Source organism: Thermobia domestica, chromosome 8, assembly GCF_964235325.1.
Source record: "Thermobia domestica chromosome 8, izTheDome1.hap1.1, whole genome shotgun sequence".
Taxonomy (NCBI): Eukaryota; Metazoa; Arthropoda; class Insecta; order Zygentoma; family Lepismatidae; genus Thermobia; species Thermobia domestica.
The window spans coordinates 189,442,594-189,459,798 of record NC_137461.1 but is presented as its reverse complement, the minus strand read 5'-3'; the positions used below and the strand labels follow the sequence as shown (position 1 = coordinate 189,459,798).

The 17,205-nt window shown below is 36.1% G+C and overlaps 1 protein-coding gene across 1 annotated transcript in view; it reads left to right on the top strand.

Annotated features, from left to right (window-relative positions):
• Nucleotides 1-17,205, top strand: part of LOC145693383 (uncharacterized) — a 175,698-nt gene that overhangs the window by 84,542 nt on the left and 73,951 nt on the right. Inside the window, exon 7 of the mRNA XM_081769330.1 lies at nt 13,945-15,271. Within this exon, the coding sequence (XP_081625456.1) occupies nt 13,945-15,271 (1,327 nt within the window). The remainder of the gene's footprint in view (nt 1-13,944; nt 15,272-17,205) is intronic.

The window sequence follows — 17,205 nt, the reverse complement described above, 5'->3', positions numbered from 1 at the left end:
TTGAACCACACTGGTGCATATACTTTTACCACGAACTTTGATAGTTTTGAGCTCCTCTGAAGGATTTGGCATTGATATATACACCTATAGGCGCAAAAGTTTGTAAGAGACTGTTAACCAGCGAACATGCCCAAGTTTCCCAGGTCTCTTAATCTGTTAGGCTTTTATCAGTCTCATCTTATTATAGATTGGAGTATTTCACACAAGTACCTCTGATCATAACTGAGATCAGGCACATTTAGGAGTGTAGGAGGTTCTGAAGAAATCTTTTTGAAGCCGTACACTGAATTTGTTTCACAATTCACAAATGATCTACCAATAGAGCCAAAGAAAGTGTAAGGGCCAGTATTTACACTATCGATTTCTTTTAGTAAATGACGAAGTGGTAGTTCAATGAACTACAATAAGTACATGCACCACTGCAAGGGCCTCCCTAAATGGTTTCCGAGCACTCTAAGCACTCCTCCTTTTGACCCACCATTAATATTAGTGCCATCGCAGCCGATAACTACCACATCTGATAGGTCCACATTATTTTCTTGTAATTCACGGACGGTGAAACTAGCAATATTCTTTGTTGATGCTGATCCGGTCAAAGCATTTCCAACATAGCCGAGAAATTTGTTACCCGTTTCTATACGGATACAATAATGTTCTTCTATCTTTATATCTCTGACTTCCGGACATCGTGAGCGTTTGGTCTTTCTTGCAATCAAAATAGATGGCACGAGATTTCACTTTAATAACAGTCTCTTTAGTTCTTACACTTATACCATTTTTCACAACCTTTCTTTGAATTTTACTTCTGTCAATTATGTTTTGCGACTGCTCTAGACTCACATATTAAAAATTTTCCAAAACCGCAGTAGCAATTGCTGCAATTTTTCTTCTAGTCATGCCGGTTTTCTCCTTCACTTTTGGTAATATTAGGACGAATTTTCTCAGTTGCATGCATCCAATCTGTGCTTGCTCTCTTGTCTTCAAAGGATATTTCCAACTAAATATTGATCTTCTCCAGCTTCAGTCTGTTCTTTATTGTCTTCCTATCTTGTTTCCTATATTGTCTTCCTATCGAAGATGACAAGTAGTCTGAAGATTCGATAATGTAACTATAGTAGAGTATAATACTTTCTGGTTGAAAGTTTCACCGTAAGGTCGCTTTTCGGCTTTCCTTCCTTCTCTTTTCTTGACTTTCTTTATCCAAGTAATACCAATAATACCGAATATCATTTTTTACTCACCACCCAGCAACACAAATAGGCTAGTTATCGCCCGGGGCAAGAACTAGCCTTAGCACCTCTCGACCAACCAAAACAAAAGGCTCCCCAATTATACCTGATATTGGCATCAGACAGTATTTCTATTCCATTCTTTCCTCAAGTGGCAAAGCTTGATTTCAAAATTGTAGTACATATTTTAATTTTTAGTACAAGATAAAACACTAAACTACTTTGTAACTGATTGACAAATAATCTGAGAGTAGCATGCTTGACACATTCTTACAGTCTTAACGAAATAACTGCAAATCGCAATGTTTTTGGAATTATATCAGGATGTGGATATGTGTAGAATGAATCAACAGTCTTTTGCTTTAAAATAGAATATTTAATTATGAAAAACAATCAAGCTGTTGTTTTGAGTATTCTCGAACATTTTACAAATCTCTTAAATCGATGTAAGTTAAATGAAAACCAAAAAACTGGAACTAAAATTTAACCTTGCGGGCTCTTTTGGATGCAGAGGTTTTTACAATGTCCTCAAAACATAGCTTTGAAGCTAACTTATGCTCTATGGATATGATCCTAAGGTTGGTGACTCGTTGTTGCCCTCTTAAATTTCTGAGGTATTATTTTTAATGATCTTTAGTTTGCTAAAACTCCTTTCCTTGCTTTATAGTGAAAATAATTATTTGCCCAGTGTTGCGTCCTCCCAATTCGGCGCCCGGGGCGCAAGTTCCGTTTCTCCCCTAGTTACGTCAGTGTCACCACCAACCAAACTATTATACTATTGACAATACTGCCAAAAGTTCATTGTAGGATATCAGAAGACTGATTAAATAGCAAAAAGCTTTTTCATGACAAACTCGCAAAATGCTTACAGTTGATTACTTTTCGTCGTATTATTCCCAAGTTTCAGGACCATTGCGCCCCGGCTAAAAATTATTTTAGAGAATTGAAATTTTCTATGGTAAAGTACTACGATATGATGCAACTTTTGCCCCCTATCCAAATTCGAATTTCGAAAAAAAAATTTTTCGCTCCACCCTACTATTTATGTCAGTGACCCCCAAAACTATGCATTTGACACAAATATAGGATGTTTTCGATTGTTTTGGCCTGTCACCTTCCAACTCTGACCTCTGCCAACCAAGGTATTATTTGAAGTTAAGCAGCATTGACAGTGTCACTAAGTAATGGTGACCCCTTTCATCTTTGCGACCCCTTTCGTATTTGACTACTTTCACATTTACATGTCACTTTCCCTCCGTAGTAGGGATGGTTTCAGTGTCTCGCCCCCACAACTATGGAGAAATTTCTACCAACTTAAGTATACCTGTAAATTATCATCTAAAAACAACTGTGAGGGTAATCTTTCTCAGAGAGGAATTCGTTAACTTCTTTTTTAATATCAATGTGGTGGCTTTTGTTTTTTTCGCTTTACCTGCTGAAGATTGCCAAAGACCTCCACTTCATCTGGATCATTGTGCTATACATATAGGTTTTAATGCCGTTTAGTTTACTGAATGCTTGCTAAGTTGAAATTTCACTCAATCTTTCCCTCCATTACTATTCGGAAACTTAAAGTTGTTGCAACAAAGAGATGATAAATCTTTTGAGTAGACTTCACAGTGTATATGTCGTTCCACAATTTGTTTTTCATCTAAGTTAAAGTAGTTTTTTTATGCCTCCACTTCCCCCTGCCTTGGCCGATTACTTTCGGACTTATTTATGGCAGACGCAACTGCCTCTTGCCTTTATTCTCTCTCTTATACTTGATGTTTCTTTATTATCTCCCTGTCTTTTCGGCTGTCAAACCTCAGCAGATTGAGGTGAGGCACACTTCTTTTCAGCATGGCACCTAATATTTAAAAACCATGCCCTTATATTCTCTCTCTTTTTTTGTTTGTTTATTTTATTTTGCTTTATTTAACCTTTTACATGCAGAAAATAACCTGAAAGAAGAAAGAAAATAATTGATTAATACATAATATAAATGATTGGGAAGCAGCGCATTAACCACCCTGAAAAGTAAAAATTTAAAAAGAAAAAGATAAACAAAACACAGTGTAAAAAAAAACATCTTCTCATTTGGTGTTAACTGTCTTGTAGTTTCTTCTTTCTTCTATGATTCTCTAAGCTTTTATCACACTGTTTCTCATATGTGTTTATTACACTAACACGCACAACACTGACACACACACAATGTTATTAGGGGTTATAGAAATAAAAACGACATAAATAAATAAATAAATAAAAAGAAACGTAAGTTTGTACTATAGTTCTGGATGTTTGCCAGAACTTTAAGATTGTTTCTATTAGAATTTGATTTGTTTTTTATTTAATTGTATCTTTTCAAAGTGCTATTTGTTCAATTACCTTCTTCGTTGGGTTCGTTCATTCCATAGGTTTCTCACTATATGCTCTGTTATTTTTTGAAAGTTATCGAATTTTGTTTTATCCTGCCGTAAGCTAGTCCAATCTTCATCACTAAGTTCATCTCTGAGATTCCTTATTTCTTCACTAGTTACGTAATTTTCACAATTCCATATTACGTGTTCAGGTGTTTGGATTTCTCCACATGTACACATTTCGTCATTTTCAATATTTAATCTTTTCAAATGTGTTTTGAAGGGTCCATGTCCCGACAGCGCTTCCATAGTTTCCTTCTTTATTTCACCAATTTCTTTCCTTACTTTGATAGTTGGTATGTATTCTTTGAGCTTTTCTCCTTTTGTTGTTGTGTACCATTCCTCCTGCCATTTTCTTTCTATCAACATATTTAGTTCATCTTCGTTGTTCGGATTTGTACCTAGAATCTCTATTATTTTTATAGTTTCATTATTTGTCTTCCATCGTTTTACAGCTTCTCTTAGTATTTGGTAGTGGATTGGTTCTTCTAGTGCAAGCACCTGTAAAGATTCTATCGGTAGTGTTTTGATTATTCCTATTGTTCTAATTAAAACTCCTCTCTGAACTCTGTTTATTTGTTCCCTTAATTTTTTATTTGCAAATATTCTGTGAGCCCAGATGCTGGCACAGTATTTTACTGTTGGCATTATTACAGCATTGTTGTACGTTTGTAGGGTCTTTTTGGGTATCTTATAGTCTTTTCTTGCAATTGTGAGTATTTTATGTGCAACTTTCTTTCCTTTGTCAGTTACGTTTTCGACATGTTTAGCATAGTTCAGTTTATCGTCAATCCATACTCCCAAATACTTGAATTCTTTCACTCGTTCAATTTTTTGGTTGTTAATCTTTAATATTGGATCTCTTTGTATAGATTGCCCGAATATCGTATATTTAGTTTTATTTCCTGATAGTTTCAGTTTATTTATTTCGCACCATTTTTGAAGCGTGTGTAAGACTTGGTTCCCTTTCCTCTCAATTTCGTCTCTTGATCGTGCTGATACGACTATTGCAATATCGTCTGCATAGCCGACTACTCCTTCCGTGTCTTCCGTAATTTCCAGTGTTTTTAGGCATGGTTCGATAACGATGTCCCACATCGTTGGACCGCATATGGATCCCTGTGGACATCCCTTTGTTGTATATGTGGTAATGTTATTATTTGGTGCCTTATAAGTGACCTGTCTTTCGTTGCAGTATTCTAACATTAGTTGGTATAGTGATTTAGGTACTTTCATTTTTTTAAATTGTTTGAAAAGTGATGGCCACCACAAATTGTCAAAAGCTCCACTGATATCAACATAGATTACTACCTGGTACTTGTCTATTTTTCCATTTTCTATTAATTCTAAAAGCCTCCTTATAGCTGTCTCCGTACTTTTCTTCTTCCTAAAGCCATGCTGTAGCTTATCTTTCTCTATGTTTCGATATTTGCTAAGTCTGTTAGTGATTACTCTTTCGAATATTTTTCCTATTATATTTAAGAGACAGATCGGTCTATACGCCTTAGGATCATCATTTCTTTTATCTTCGCTCTTTTTTATTATTACTAAGTTTGAGTGTTTCCATATTTTAGGAATTCTTTTCGTCTTGAGGCATAAATTGTAGAGTCTTGATAGATATGGTGACCATGTATCTGCATTTTCCAGGAAAATTTCTGATTTTATCATGTCTGGACCTGCTGCTTTCTTCTTTTTTAACATTTTTATGTAATTACTTATTTCTTGATTGGTTGTTTCTTCCATAATTTCGTCGTTTATTGGTAAAATTTTCATTTCTTCCCTCATTTGTTTGTGCACCTCGTCATCGTCTTCTTTTTCGTCCTTGGGTAAAAGTTTTTCCATTAAAAATTTTATGGTGCTTTCCCATCCTTCAGTAAAACTTCCGTCATCTTTTCTTAAGGTTGAGAGAGTTGTTGGCTTCTTTATTTTCTGACTAATTATTTTATATGGTTCACCCCAAATGTCTAGGTTAGTATTTTCTTTAAGGTAATTTTTCCAACTATTTACTTTCATTTCTTTTATTTTGTTTTCATATATTTCTTTTTGTTCCCTGTATTTTCTTAGTCGTATTTGTTTCAATTCTATTTCCCACGTCTCTTGGTATAATTTCCTAGCTCTTCTCGTTTTTAGTTTTAAGTCTTTTAGTTCATTATTCCAAAAGGAGTTGTTTTTATTTGATTTTCCGTTTAATGTTCGTATTTTAGTTGAACTTTTAATTGCTTTAATTATTTCAGTTTCCAATGTTTCAGCTATTTCATCAACATCGCTATCGTCTTCAATTTGTGGCAATTTAATTGTCTCCCAAAATTTAGTCCAATTTATTCGTTTTGTGTTATATATTACAGTTTTATCGTTTTCATTTAGATTGTTAGAATTTGTTTTGCTGCTTATCTCGAATAGTATTGCGTTATGATCACTTAGGGTAGCCGCGTCTAGTACCCTCCAATTTGTTATTCTGTCGCTGAGTTGCAATGTTGTTAGTGTTATGTCTATGTTTGATTCACCCCCTTGTCTACTCCTGTACGTGGGCGGATGACCTTCCTCATTTATTACTACCAGATCATTTTCTGCTATCATTTCTTCTACTTTCTGTCCTCTTTCGTCTGTATATCTACTCTGCCAAATTGGAGATTTAGCATTCGCGTCGGCGCATATAAGTATGTCTTTGTGTTTGTAAGTGTCACAGAATTTTATCATGGTATTTAAAAAAGGTTCTATATCTAGACAATACTGACAGTAACAGTTTAATATCATAATATCTCCATTTTGTGATTTAAGTTCTATACAATTTGTCCATGGGTCACTAAACTGGGTTAAATTTAGAATTTTGTAGTTTTTGTTTCTGTTTACTATCACTGCCATAGGTTTCTCTCCAATGTGGTTTGAGTTTGGCTTCCCTCCTCGTGTGTTTTGTTTTTCACCTGTGTTGTTTATAGGTTTCTCTCCTGCGTACACTATTTCTGTTTTTCCCATTACCGTTAGTTTTTTGTTTTTAGTATAGGGTTCTTGTATTAAAATTATGTCTATATCTTCCTTCTCAGCGAGTTCTTTTATCTCGTCCATTACTGTAATTGACCCACCTGCGTTTATCTGCATAATTTTTATTCTTTCATCCTTCCTCGGTTCATCCATGCTTGTGGTCAGGGGTTATATATTTTAACGTGGGTGTGTGGCCACTCCGCTCTGTGGTCAAATACAATACGTCCATACAGTTTGGCAAATTCCCTATACACTTTCTCTGGGTTTATAAGGTGCACTATGCATGTATTTCTATCTTCTAAATCAATGAAACCTTCCTCTATTGTTAAAACCTTTTCTATGCTACTTATTGGTGTAAGATGATAAATCTTTTGAGTAGACTTCACAGTGTATATGTCGTTCCACAATTTGTTTTTCATCTAAGTTAAAGTAGTGTGCATTTTAGAGATTGAGGAAAAAGTTTGAAATTATATAAAAAGCGGAATTATGAAACTTAAATGGATACCCTTTTACCATGGGCCTTCTGCACCGCGCTCCCGTTAGTTAAACCAACGTTCAGGGTGAATGATGCAGTTCCGCTTTTTTAGGAACATTTCCTAAGGCATTAAGAGGCTTTTTACTGCTGCTTGAATTGAGTTGTATGTGATAGAACTGTTTGTTAAAGAATATAATATACTCAGACACAAACTTTTTTTTCGAAGCTCTAGTAGAAAATGAAAAAAATAATCGTCTTAAATATGTTACGTTTTTGAAGAGAAAAAGACCAAAACAGTTATTGCACATACGCATAACGATGTCATTTGAATGAGAATTTATAGTTTACAAATATTCACGTTTATTTGAACAAATTCACTAGCTGCTATTACATTTATTCAAGCTTGAAGATACGGAATGCACAAACTAAGTGTAGCTAAATGAAATAAAAGGAACAGAAACGACCGAGATTCAAACCCAGGACCAGCCAGGAGATTCTAACTCTTCATCTAACAAGCCATTACGGAATCACGACTTTTTGTTATAAATTTACATCCAAGTGACACCATTATGCGTATGTGCAATAACTGTTTTGCTCTTTTTCTCTTCAAAAATGTAACATATTTACGACGATTTTTTTTTCATTTTCCACTAGGGCTTCGAGAAAAAGGTTTATGTCTGAGTATATTATCTCCTTTAACAAAGTTCTATCAAATACAACTCAATTCAAACAGCTGTGAAAAGCCTCTTAATGCCTTAGGAAATGTTCCTAAAAAAGAGGAACTGCATCATGCACCCTGAACTTCGGTTTAACTAACGGGAGCGCGATGCGAAAGGCCCACGGCAAAGGGGGCCCATTTAAGTTTCATAATTCCGCTTTGCAAGTTTTTATATAATTTCACATTTTTTCCTCAATCTCTAGAATACATACTACTTTAACTTAGATGAAAAAGAAATTGTGGAACGAGATATACACTGTGAAGTCTACTCAAAAGATTTATCACTTCTTTTTTGCAATAACTTTAAGTTTCCGAATAGTAATGGAGGGAAAGATTGAGTGAAATTTCAACTTAGAATGAGTAAGCTTAAGTTTTAATACTAGATAAGTGTCATTGCTAGTAGTGTTTCGAATTTCTTTACACCCCTACTCTTTTATAACTGTATTTCACTTTTCCTGTGACGAAAGCAACACCTAAGCGAGCATTCAGTGAACTAAACGCCATTAAAACCTATATGTATAGCACAATGATCCAGATGAAGTTGAGGTCTTTGGCAATCTTCAGCAGGTAAAGCGAAAAAAAAAAAAAAAAGCCACCACAATGATATTGAAAAAGTAGTTAACGAATTCCTCTCCGAGAAAGATCACCCTCACAGTTGTTTTTCAGATGCTAATTTATAGGTATACTTAAGTTAGTTGAAATTTCTCTATAGTTGTGGGAGCGAGACACTGAAACCATTTCTATTAAGGAGGGAAAGTGACATGTAAATGTGAAAGTAGTCAAATGCGAAAGGGGTCGCAAAGATGAGTAGTGACACTGTCAATGCTGCTTAACTCCAAGTTAAGCCTTGGTTGGCATGGAAGTCAGAGTTGGAGGGTGACAGACCAAAAGAATCGAAAACATCCTATATTTGTGTCGAATGCATAGTTTTGGGTGTCACTGATATAAATAGTGATATTTTAGATGTGGTATATGTCGAAGGTCGTCCCCATTGGCATTTCCTTTGGGGTGAATTTCAATACACTGAGAGTGAAAAGTGGTAATACACAAATATTGATATCATATCAGGAACTATCAAGGATATGACTTCTAGGGAAGAGTCGTTGCTCCAAGGAGATATTACTACCTGATCACTCCCTAAAATCGTCACTGCTTTGCAGGGACGCAGGCAGGAATATAATCAGGAATCGAAAGCTTTTTGAGGGCTTCAAAGTCAATATGAGGACGAGCTCTACTAAAATGTCTAACATCATCTCTAAAATTAGGTAAAATTTACAGAAAAGCAGTGATTTCGAAAGAGGGGGGGAGGGAGATCGTCAAGGTCTCCCTGTGTATGAGCCTGCCTCTAAATTGTCATAAGCCGTGATAGACTGCCGTGATAGGCAATTTCCATACATTTCACAAGGAGCATCTTCGTAGTTTGATGTGATATGTAGTTTTTGAAGAAGAGAAGAATACAAGTAAAGGCTCTATAAAGCTGAGAACGTTTTGTGTGTTTTTTTTAACACTGGCTTTACAAAGGCATTTCAGAACAAACGAATGAAAAACACGGTTTTAGAGCTATAAACCTTGTAAACCTCGTTCCTGTTTTTTTTCCGTTTGAATGGAAAGAGTATATTACGTCACACACACTGCTTTAGACAAAGAGAGGTAGAGGAGGGAGGTAAGTTGAGTTGAACACTAGAAGTAACTAGTCAATCGGGATGTGTGTTTCTGAATGCATAAGCAAAGGGGGTAAGAGTTTATTATTAATTTAGGCTTAAATTTTTTGTAACGATTTTTAAGCCGCGAACTCTACATGCATAGTAGATGAGAAACTCCCTGATCAGGAAGAAGATAATGGCTTCTTTATAATATATATAGATTTGGAAATTTGTAAATCGTTCCCTGGAAAAGTCATGGAGTTTGTGCTCTCCAAGTAAATGAGAACACTGTTTATATAATTCATTGCACTATTACTGCAGAATTCTGAAACATAAACATTTAAATAAAGCATATATGTACTAATTCCGACATGACTTTTTGATCCAGTTACTATTGGTTCGATAGTTATCAAGCTATGGAGCTTTAAAAGTCTATTTCCGCCTGTTACGGCAGCTTGTAAGTTCAGAAGGACGTATTTCAGCACCCGATATATATAATTTAATTTTCAGTGGGGGTACGTGTTATTCCGATCCAACAGTAAACTTTAAGTTCCTGTCTTGAACTTAAATAAAACATATTTAAATGAGACGTTAAACATCGAAATATATCATCATCGTGTCAGTTCAATATAACGTGTGTCCAGACGTTTATTCTTAGATTTTCAGTTTCTTTCTACTATATTTATTCCACCAATTATGAAAAAGTCATATGGTCCAGGTGCATTGAGTCCATCCTATCTACTGTTGAGGTACTAGATCGGTGACAACTGAGAAAAGTAATTAAAAATAAACATAGAGATTCATATTGACACGATGACACGAATTGACACGATGATGATATTGTTCGATGTTTAACGTCTCATTTAAATACGTTTTATTTTAAGCTTAAGACATGACTTAAAAAGTTTACTGTTGGATCCGAATCACCTTTAACTCCACTGAGAATTGAATTCAGGCCTGGGCCAAATGGAATAACTTATAAACATTTGGTCTTGAGCGGGCTCATTGAATTTAACCCTTTAATAGTATAGTGAGAGTAAGTCTGATCCCACATAGAACTACTTACAAATTCGTCAGTGGAGTAGAATGTCCTTTTCTGTGATCTTAGTTACAAGTGAGAACTTCTGATATGCGGTGTTGCATTTATACTGGTATTGTGTTTAAGGTAAATGTAAGTCTCCCATTCGGTACAGGCCAATGAGGCTCACGAGCGATATAGAAATAAGGTTTCACACTTACATGACTTCGGCACGTATGGATGAAATGTACACCTACCGCCCTTGTCCCTAGATTTTCCCAGACATTCGCTTTCCGAGTTTGAATGAAACCTCGAGCCACATGGAAGAAGAAATAAATTTCACTTTCGGAGATCGAACCCGGACCGTCGAATTCGTAGGTAGACGCCTACCGACTGCCCCATCCATGTTGTATTAGATGTTAATAATTATAAATATATTAATTTATGTTTAAGTGTGATCAGATTTGATCTCATATACCACCATTATAATTTATCCCATCTAGCAGTTAACTTCATGCATAAAGACATCAAATGGTGCTAGATAATTGGCTGGAAATGTTTACTACCCTTTGAATGGGGAAGGTTCTGATGCCTATTCGCTTCTACAAATTCATGATACAATCGAATTTGATGATCTTCTTAAAGATGCCAGGAGTAAATCTTAATATCCCCAGAAATTCACTGTACTTTTGTTTCTCCCTGTTCTTATGATTGTGGTTTATATTGGATTATGCGATCCACTTAGAAACAATCTATGCAATAAAAGGGTAACTGTTAAATGTAATGCCCTCGTGTCCCAAATGATAAACGCGTATAAATAAGTGTTTGTTTGTTTGAATTCAGGCCTGGGCCAAATGGAATAACTTCCAAACATTTGGTCTTGGGCGGGCTTATTGAATTTAACCGTTTAATAGTATGGTGAGAGTATTAAGCTGACAGTAGTCAATTTTGTGCATATTATAGAGATATTTTGTTAATTCTCATTATATGCTGTATTTTAGAATAAAAGAACACATACTATATACCTTGGCATTTTTTGAAGGTAGTTTGAGCTCTCCTAATCATGATATATATGAACATTAATCTGAATATAATAATTTTGTGGTCTGTAGAACAGTTTGTACAGTTTAGGTTTATAGATACGGATAGTAAGGAGGAGGACAGTGGCTCAACGGTAGAGTGCTCACCTCTGGTGTGGAGGATTCCTCGTTCGACCTCAAGCTGTGCGATTTCGTGAAGGACAAAGCTGTGTCCATAGATTTCTCAACGGTATTCTATTTCTTTCCACATTCTAATTTCACAATTATTCCAGTTATTCGCTTGGTATTGTCGTTTGTTTCCTATAGCCTACACAGCCTTACCATTTACTTGTCATTTTCATTTTATCCGTTTCATTACCAAAAGAAGATTTCACTCTGGCGCATGTGCGTAAGTTAGGAAATCCCTGTATGTATGTGTGTGTAGATCCTTGAATGGATTCACCTACTTACCAAAATACATCAGTGGTGAAAAGTCATTTAAGAACACCTTGTATACATTGTCCAATTCGAAGAAATTCACGCCGCAGAATGTATGTCTGTGGATAGCATGATGTCCTTAGTTTGAAATCCCAGAATATCGGCCACCGTAGAGAACAGGCTAATAGTTTGTAGAGACGTCATGCTGCTAGTAATTTGAAGGAGATTAGGAAAAATGACGAGTGTAGTTGTCTGTCAGAATTCGTTGTGTGTGGATCAGTCTGTATCTGTAATTACAGGACTCCACGGAAATCCTATTGTGCAGTTAAATGACCGTTAGTTTGACCTTATAGTAAAGCTGCAAGAGACCGGGTATCCGTTAGAATTGCCACTCGCATGGGTCGTAATGTGTCAGTGATCATGCGGTGAGGTACATGATGAGAGGCACAGATCGCTCGTGGTTATATGGTTAGTGCACATCTTTGGCTCGGGTACCCGTTCGATTCTCGGCGGGAGCTCATTTGGGTCGGATCCCGTGTCAGGCTATAGTTTCACGTTTAATATAGCGTCCTGTTGATAGACGCTAAACTCCAATTAAACCAACAAATCCATCAACCGAAACCATCAATGAAGGCAGGTTTCAACATCAGATTTGCACTTCAGGTTCCTCCTCAACGCAGCAGGAAGCATCTACTCACGAAAGTGCTTCTGGTAGCCCTAGCTGACAGAAGGGCGACCTTCAGTATAATTTCCACCCCTCCTTCCCTCCATGTGAGCGCATGGTTGGTAAATAATCAAGTGTTGGAGGCATGTCTACATTCCCATGTTCCTCTCACACTAGTATTAATGACTCCTGATGATTGCCAAGAACGCCTTCGTAGCCGAGTGGATAACACGTTGTTCTGTGCGTGTAACCGTAGGCTTCACTCCCGGTGATGTACTTGATTTAGACACAAACCCGAGTAGTGGTTCGGATCCCACCAGTCAACTAACAGAATGCATTCGGTAGACCAATGGGCAACGTAATGTTGAGCGATGAGATTCGTTTCTATCTTGGATATAGTAACAATCGTATGCTTGTCTGTCTGTACAGATACAGGTTTACGGGAAAATACCATGGTGTTCGCATCCACTATACATAACCCATATCTGCCATTCTAGTATGGGGAAACAATAAGTATCATACCTCGCTTGCCTTCATTCAGGGGAATATAACTAATGCGTTCTCAATCCCATCATTCACTGTTACCTGATTCTGCTCTACTTCATCTTCCAGCAGGATAACACGCGTCCTCATATCACCAGGGCAATTCATCTTTCTCTACTTGTTAAAGGCCTTCTATTCATTGGTGCTATCTCTCCAGACCTAGCCGTATGGAGCACGTGTGTGACTGATCAGCAGTTGCCCAACTACGACAGGATCTATAATAAGTGTAGTGCCATACCCGAAAAAAGCGTTCAACATTTGTACAACCAGCTGCCTGCCAGAGCAACTGCTTGTGTGGCCACTCGGTGTAGTTACACGTACTAGAAAGATGAATATTGTGTGATTTTGAACACGCTGTTCTGCGTATCTCAGTTTAGAAAGTGGTGCTAATTTTGGATATGATTTGAAAATGATAATTGATTTATCTACATTGAGTTATTTGGAATAGTACAAACCAGAGGGCTTATTATCCTGTCTGTCGTCTCAACATGATAAATAATTGAACCTAGTTTGCAATCAGATCTAGTACAAATTATTTAATGCGTTTTAACCTGTATACATATATCAGGGTTCTGATGATTCGTTTATATTTTTGTTCGTATAAAGTTTGTCTGTATTACCTTTTTGAGTAACATGCTTTATATGTAAATAAAGTAACCGCTTTGTAGTCAAAATCATAGTTCTGCAGAAAACAGTACTCTTAGTCAAAAACAAGCTACAACTTTAATTCTGAACACGAATTTATTAAACTGTCTTGAATTATGATTAATATTTGTTATTTTGCATACGATTAATATTATCCATCTATTTATTTTGCAGAGATATTTTCGTCTATACAGAATTTGCTACTCCCTGGAAATCAAACTATCTCTGTGCTTAATGTTGGAACGCAAAAATCACAGTTAGCTGGAAGAAGTTTGCAAGACAAAAAGAAAACCTGTCGGAAGGAGAATGAGATCAGCACAGCTTCAGTTAGCGACCTGAAAAAAGTAAATAGTGAAGAGAAGACTCTTCCGTTGGATATACGTCCTCCTGGCTACGTCATTAAACTTGAAAATCAACGAAATATGTTGGACTATAGAAAGAAATCTTATCTTGATGAAAACGGTAGTTCATATCCACAGGAGAATATCGATCCTACATCTGTACAAAAGCGCGAAAATACATTACCAGAAGAGGACCCTCAAATGAAATCCCCAGAAAAATATATGGTAGACGAGCGACAAATTGATGAAGATTTTCCTAACATTCTAACTCGAAAAAGTGATATTTCAGATGTATCGACTAGTGTCCACAGGCTTAGCGGAGAAATTTCAGGAGATTTTAGTACCACTCTTGATGATGGAGAAATTCAGATTACTGTTAATGTTAAAGATAATTTAGAATCACATGTTGAGAGCAACTCACTATCATCAGAGACTGAAAGTGAAAGTACTAGAAATAGACAAAGAAGAACTTCACAAATTAGGAGGAAAATAGATATCACGAAACAAAGTCAAGCAAATGAAAGTGCATCATCTGACAGTACGACCTATTTAATACCGCCTTATCATTTATCCCCTCCCGAGCGAGACAGTGTTAATACGTTGTTTGCTAGGGTTTTAAAGCATCAGGAGAAAACCGTTAAAACAAGTTATGAACACAAAGAAACTCTTACTTCTCCTGTTCAACAAAACGCCTCTCAGGTACCCAATAGGCAACTTATTCAAAAGTGGATGGTAGCACATTGTATTAAGAAACTGTTGAGCATGAGTAGACAAAATATTAGTGAACTGAATATTAGTAAATTGTCGAACTCTCCTGATAATGACTCAGATTACGTGCAACAGAAATTTCGAAGTCAGTCCTACGTGGAACAGGTTACACCTGTTGACTCGATTAAAAATAACAGGACAGAAACGACATCAACATCACAGAGACTTCAAAACTTAGATCATGATTCAACATTATGCTCAGAGTCCTGTCAAAAAAAGTATAGGAAGAAGCAACAACAACAAAATGATACGGAATGTGATTGTGTGAATCAAACCTCTAATTTAATGTTAAAGATGGAGAATGTTCACAAGTTAAAAGTTCCACAAAGATTTCTAAGTCTGCGAAATCCTCACAAACAATCTCCACCATATACCTCAGAGGAAATTCGAAGGTTAGTTTGATATGCAGGCTTTTGTTACTCGTGCTATTTCATGTATATATTAATTGCATTTTCATTGAGTATTAGATATACAGGGGTATTCGAAATGATCTTCCCGATTACAATTTTAATAACTCACGTTTATAGACACGTACATTCATGAAATTGATATTAAATGAAAGAGAAACTCAAAAAGTATCTGGCAAAACTGATATATTAGATGCGCAGCTCGCCGCTAGGGCGACAATTACACAAGATGGTAGCAAATGAAGACACGAAAGCTTTTTGCGTGTTAAATTTCCGTAGTAACCAGTCTGTTATTAATGTCCAAAGAAGTTTTAGAACTAAGTTTGGAGAAGAACCCACTAGCAGGCACAGTATTCGTAAATGATACCTCGATTTTAAAGCAAGAGGATGAATCTGCAAGAAGAAATCGCCCATCCACCTATGGGCAAGTTCGGGCCAGTTTCACGAGAATTCCACAGAAATTCAAGCAAAGAATTGCAGATATCGCAGCCTACTTTCTGGAGGATTATCCATAAACGACTGGAATTTTATTCGTACCGGTTGGCATTGTTGCAAGCCTTCAAACCTAATGACAAAGAGAAGAGACTTGAGTTCTGCATTATGATGCAAAATCTGATGGAAACTGATGATTTCCTTGATTTATTAGTGTTTAGTGATGAAGCCACTTTCCACCCTTCAGAACAGTGAACAAACAAAATGTTTAAATCTGGGGTTCTGAAAATCCTCATGTGTATGAGGAGCATGTACGCGATTTTCCGAAGGTGAATGTGTTTTGCGCGGTCGCCAAAGGAAAGTGTATGGCCCTTTCTTCTTTGATGAGGATATTGTTACGGGACTTTCATACCTACATATGCTGCAGACATGGTTATTCTCACAGCTAGAAGAGAAATAAGAATTTCATTTTTCAACTGGATGGGGCACCACGACATTTTCACAGGGATGTTAGAAGTGAGCTGAACATATTACCACACAAATGGATTGGAAGTGCTGATGGTAGAGATGAAGAGCTGCTTTCTTGGCCTCCACGTTCCCCTGACCTTACCCCATGTGATCTACCAGCCACTATACCTGATATTTGAGTGCGCATTGCAGACGCCGTGTTATCCGTCGATCACGAAATGTTACAACGTGTGTGGCAGAAACTTGACTACAGACTTGATATGTGTCGAGTTACATTGAGTACCTGTGATCTGAAAAATGATAAGCATGTAATGAAACAAAACTTTTAGAGTTTCCCTTTTATTAGATATCACTTTTATGTATGTGCATATTAATAAACGTGAGTTAAGGTTTGTAATCGGGAAGATCATTTTGAATAGCCCTGTATATTTTTTTGCGTGAAAATTGACTTGCTAAAAATTTTGACTATGACATGGTTTAGACAGAATAATGTGTATTGTTTGTAACATTGTTTGAATTTCCGAAATGCAAAACTTACTTTTCAGCACCATATGAGTCTAATTGAGAATAAGAATTTTTCGTTAAATTGAGAGTTACATGCAATCCAGATTTAATACAGATTTATTTATTTGTGTAATTGGTAGTTTTTCTGATAAATACGTAATAAACTTAGGAGAATTCATTATCTGATCGTATTCTTAAATCATTGTACATGATTCGAGCTGACAAATGTTGTATTCCGTGGTATTCATTAAGAAAAAAAAAAAAGTAGAATATTTGATAACATAACAAGTATTCCAATTCTAAACTCAGTTCAAGAATTACTCTGTAATACGCGATAACGGAAATATGATTGATAATGATTTAGTTTTAAAAAGTTTGTTTCTTAAAGTTTTTACCTTAAAATTTCTTCTCTTTTACTAAACAAACAATGCTTTCAATTTCACTTTCACTACATCGTGTTTACATGTAGTTGTTTAAGTTATTTTAATATTCACATAATTGTAACAATTATCATC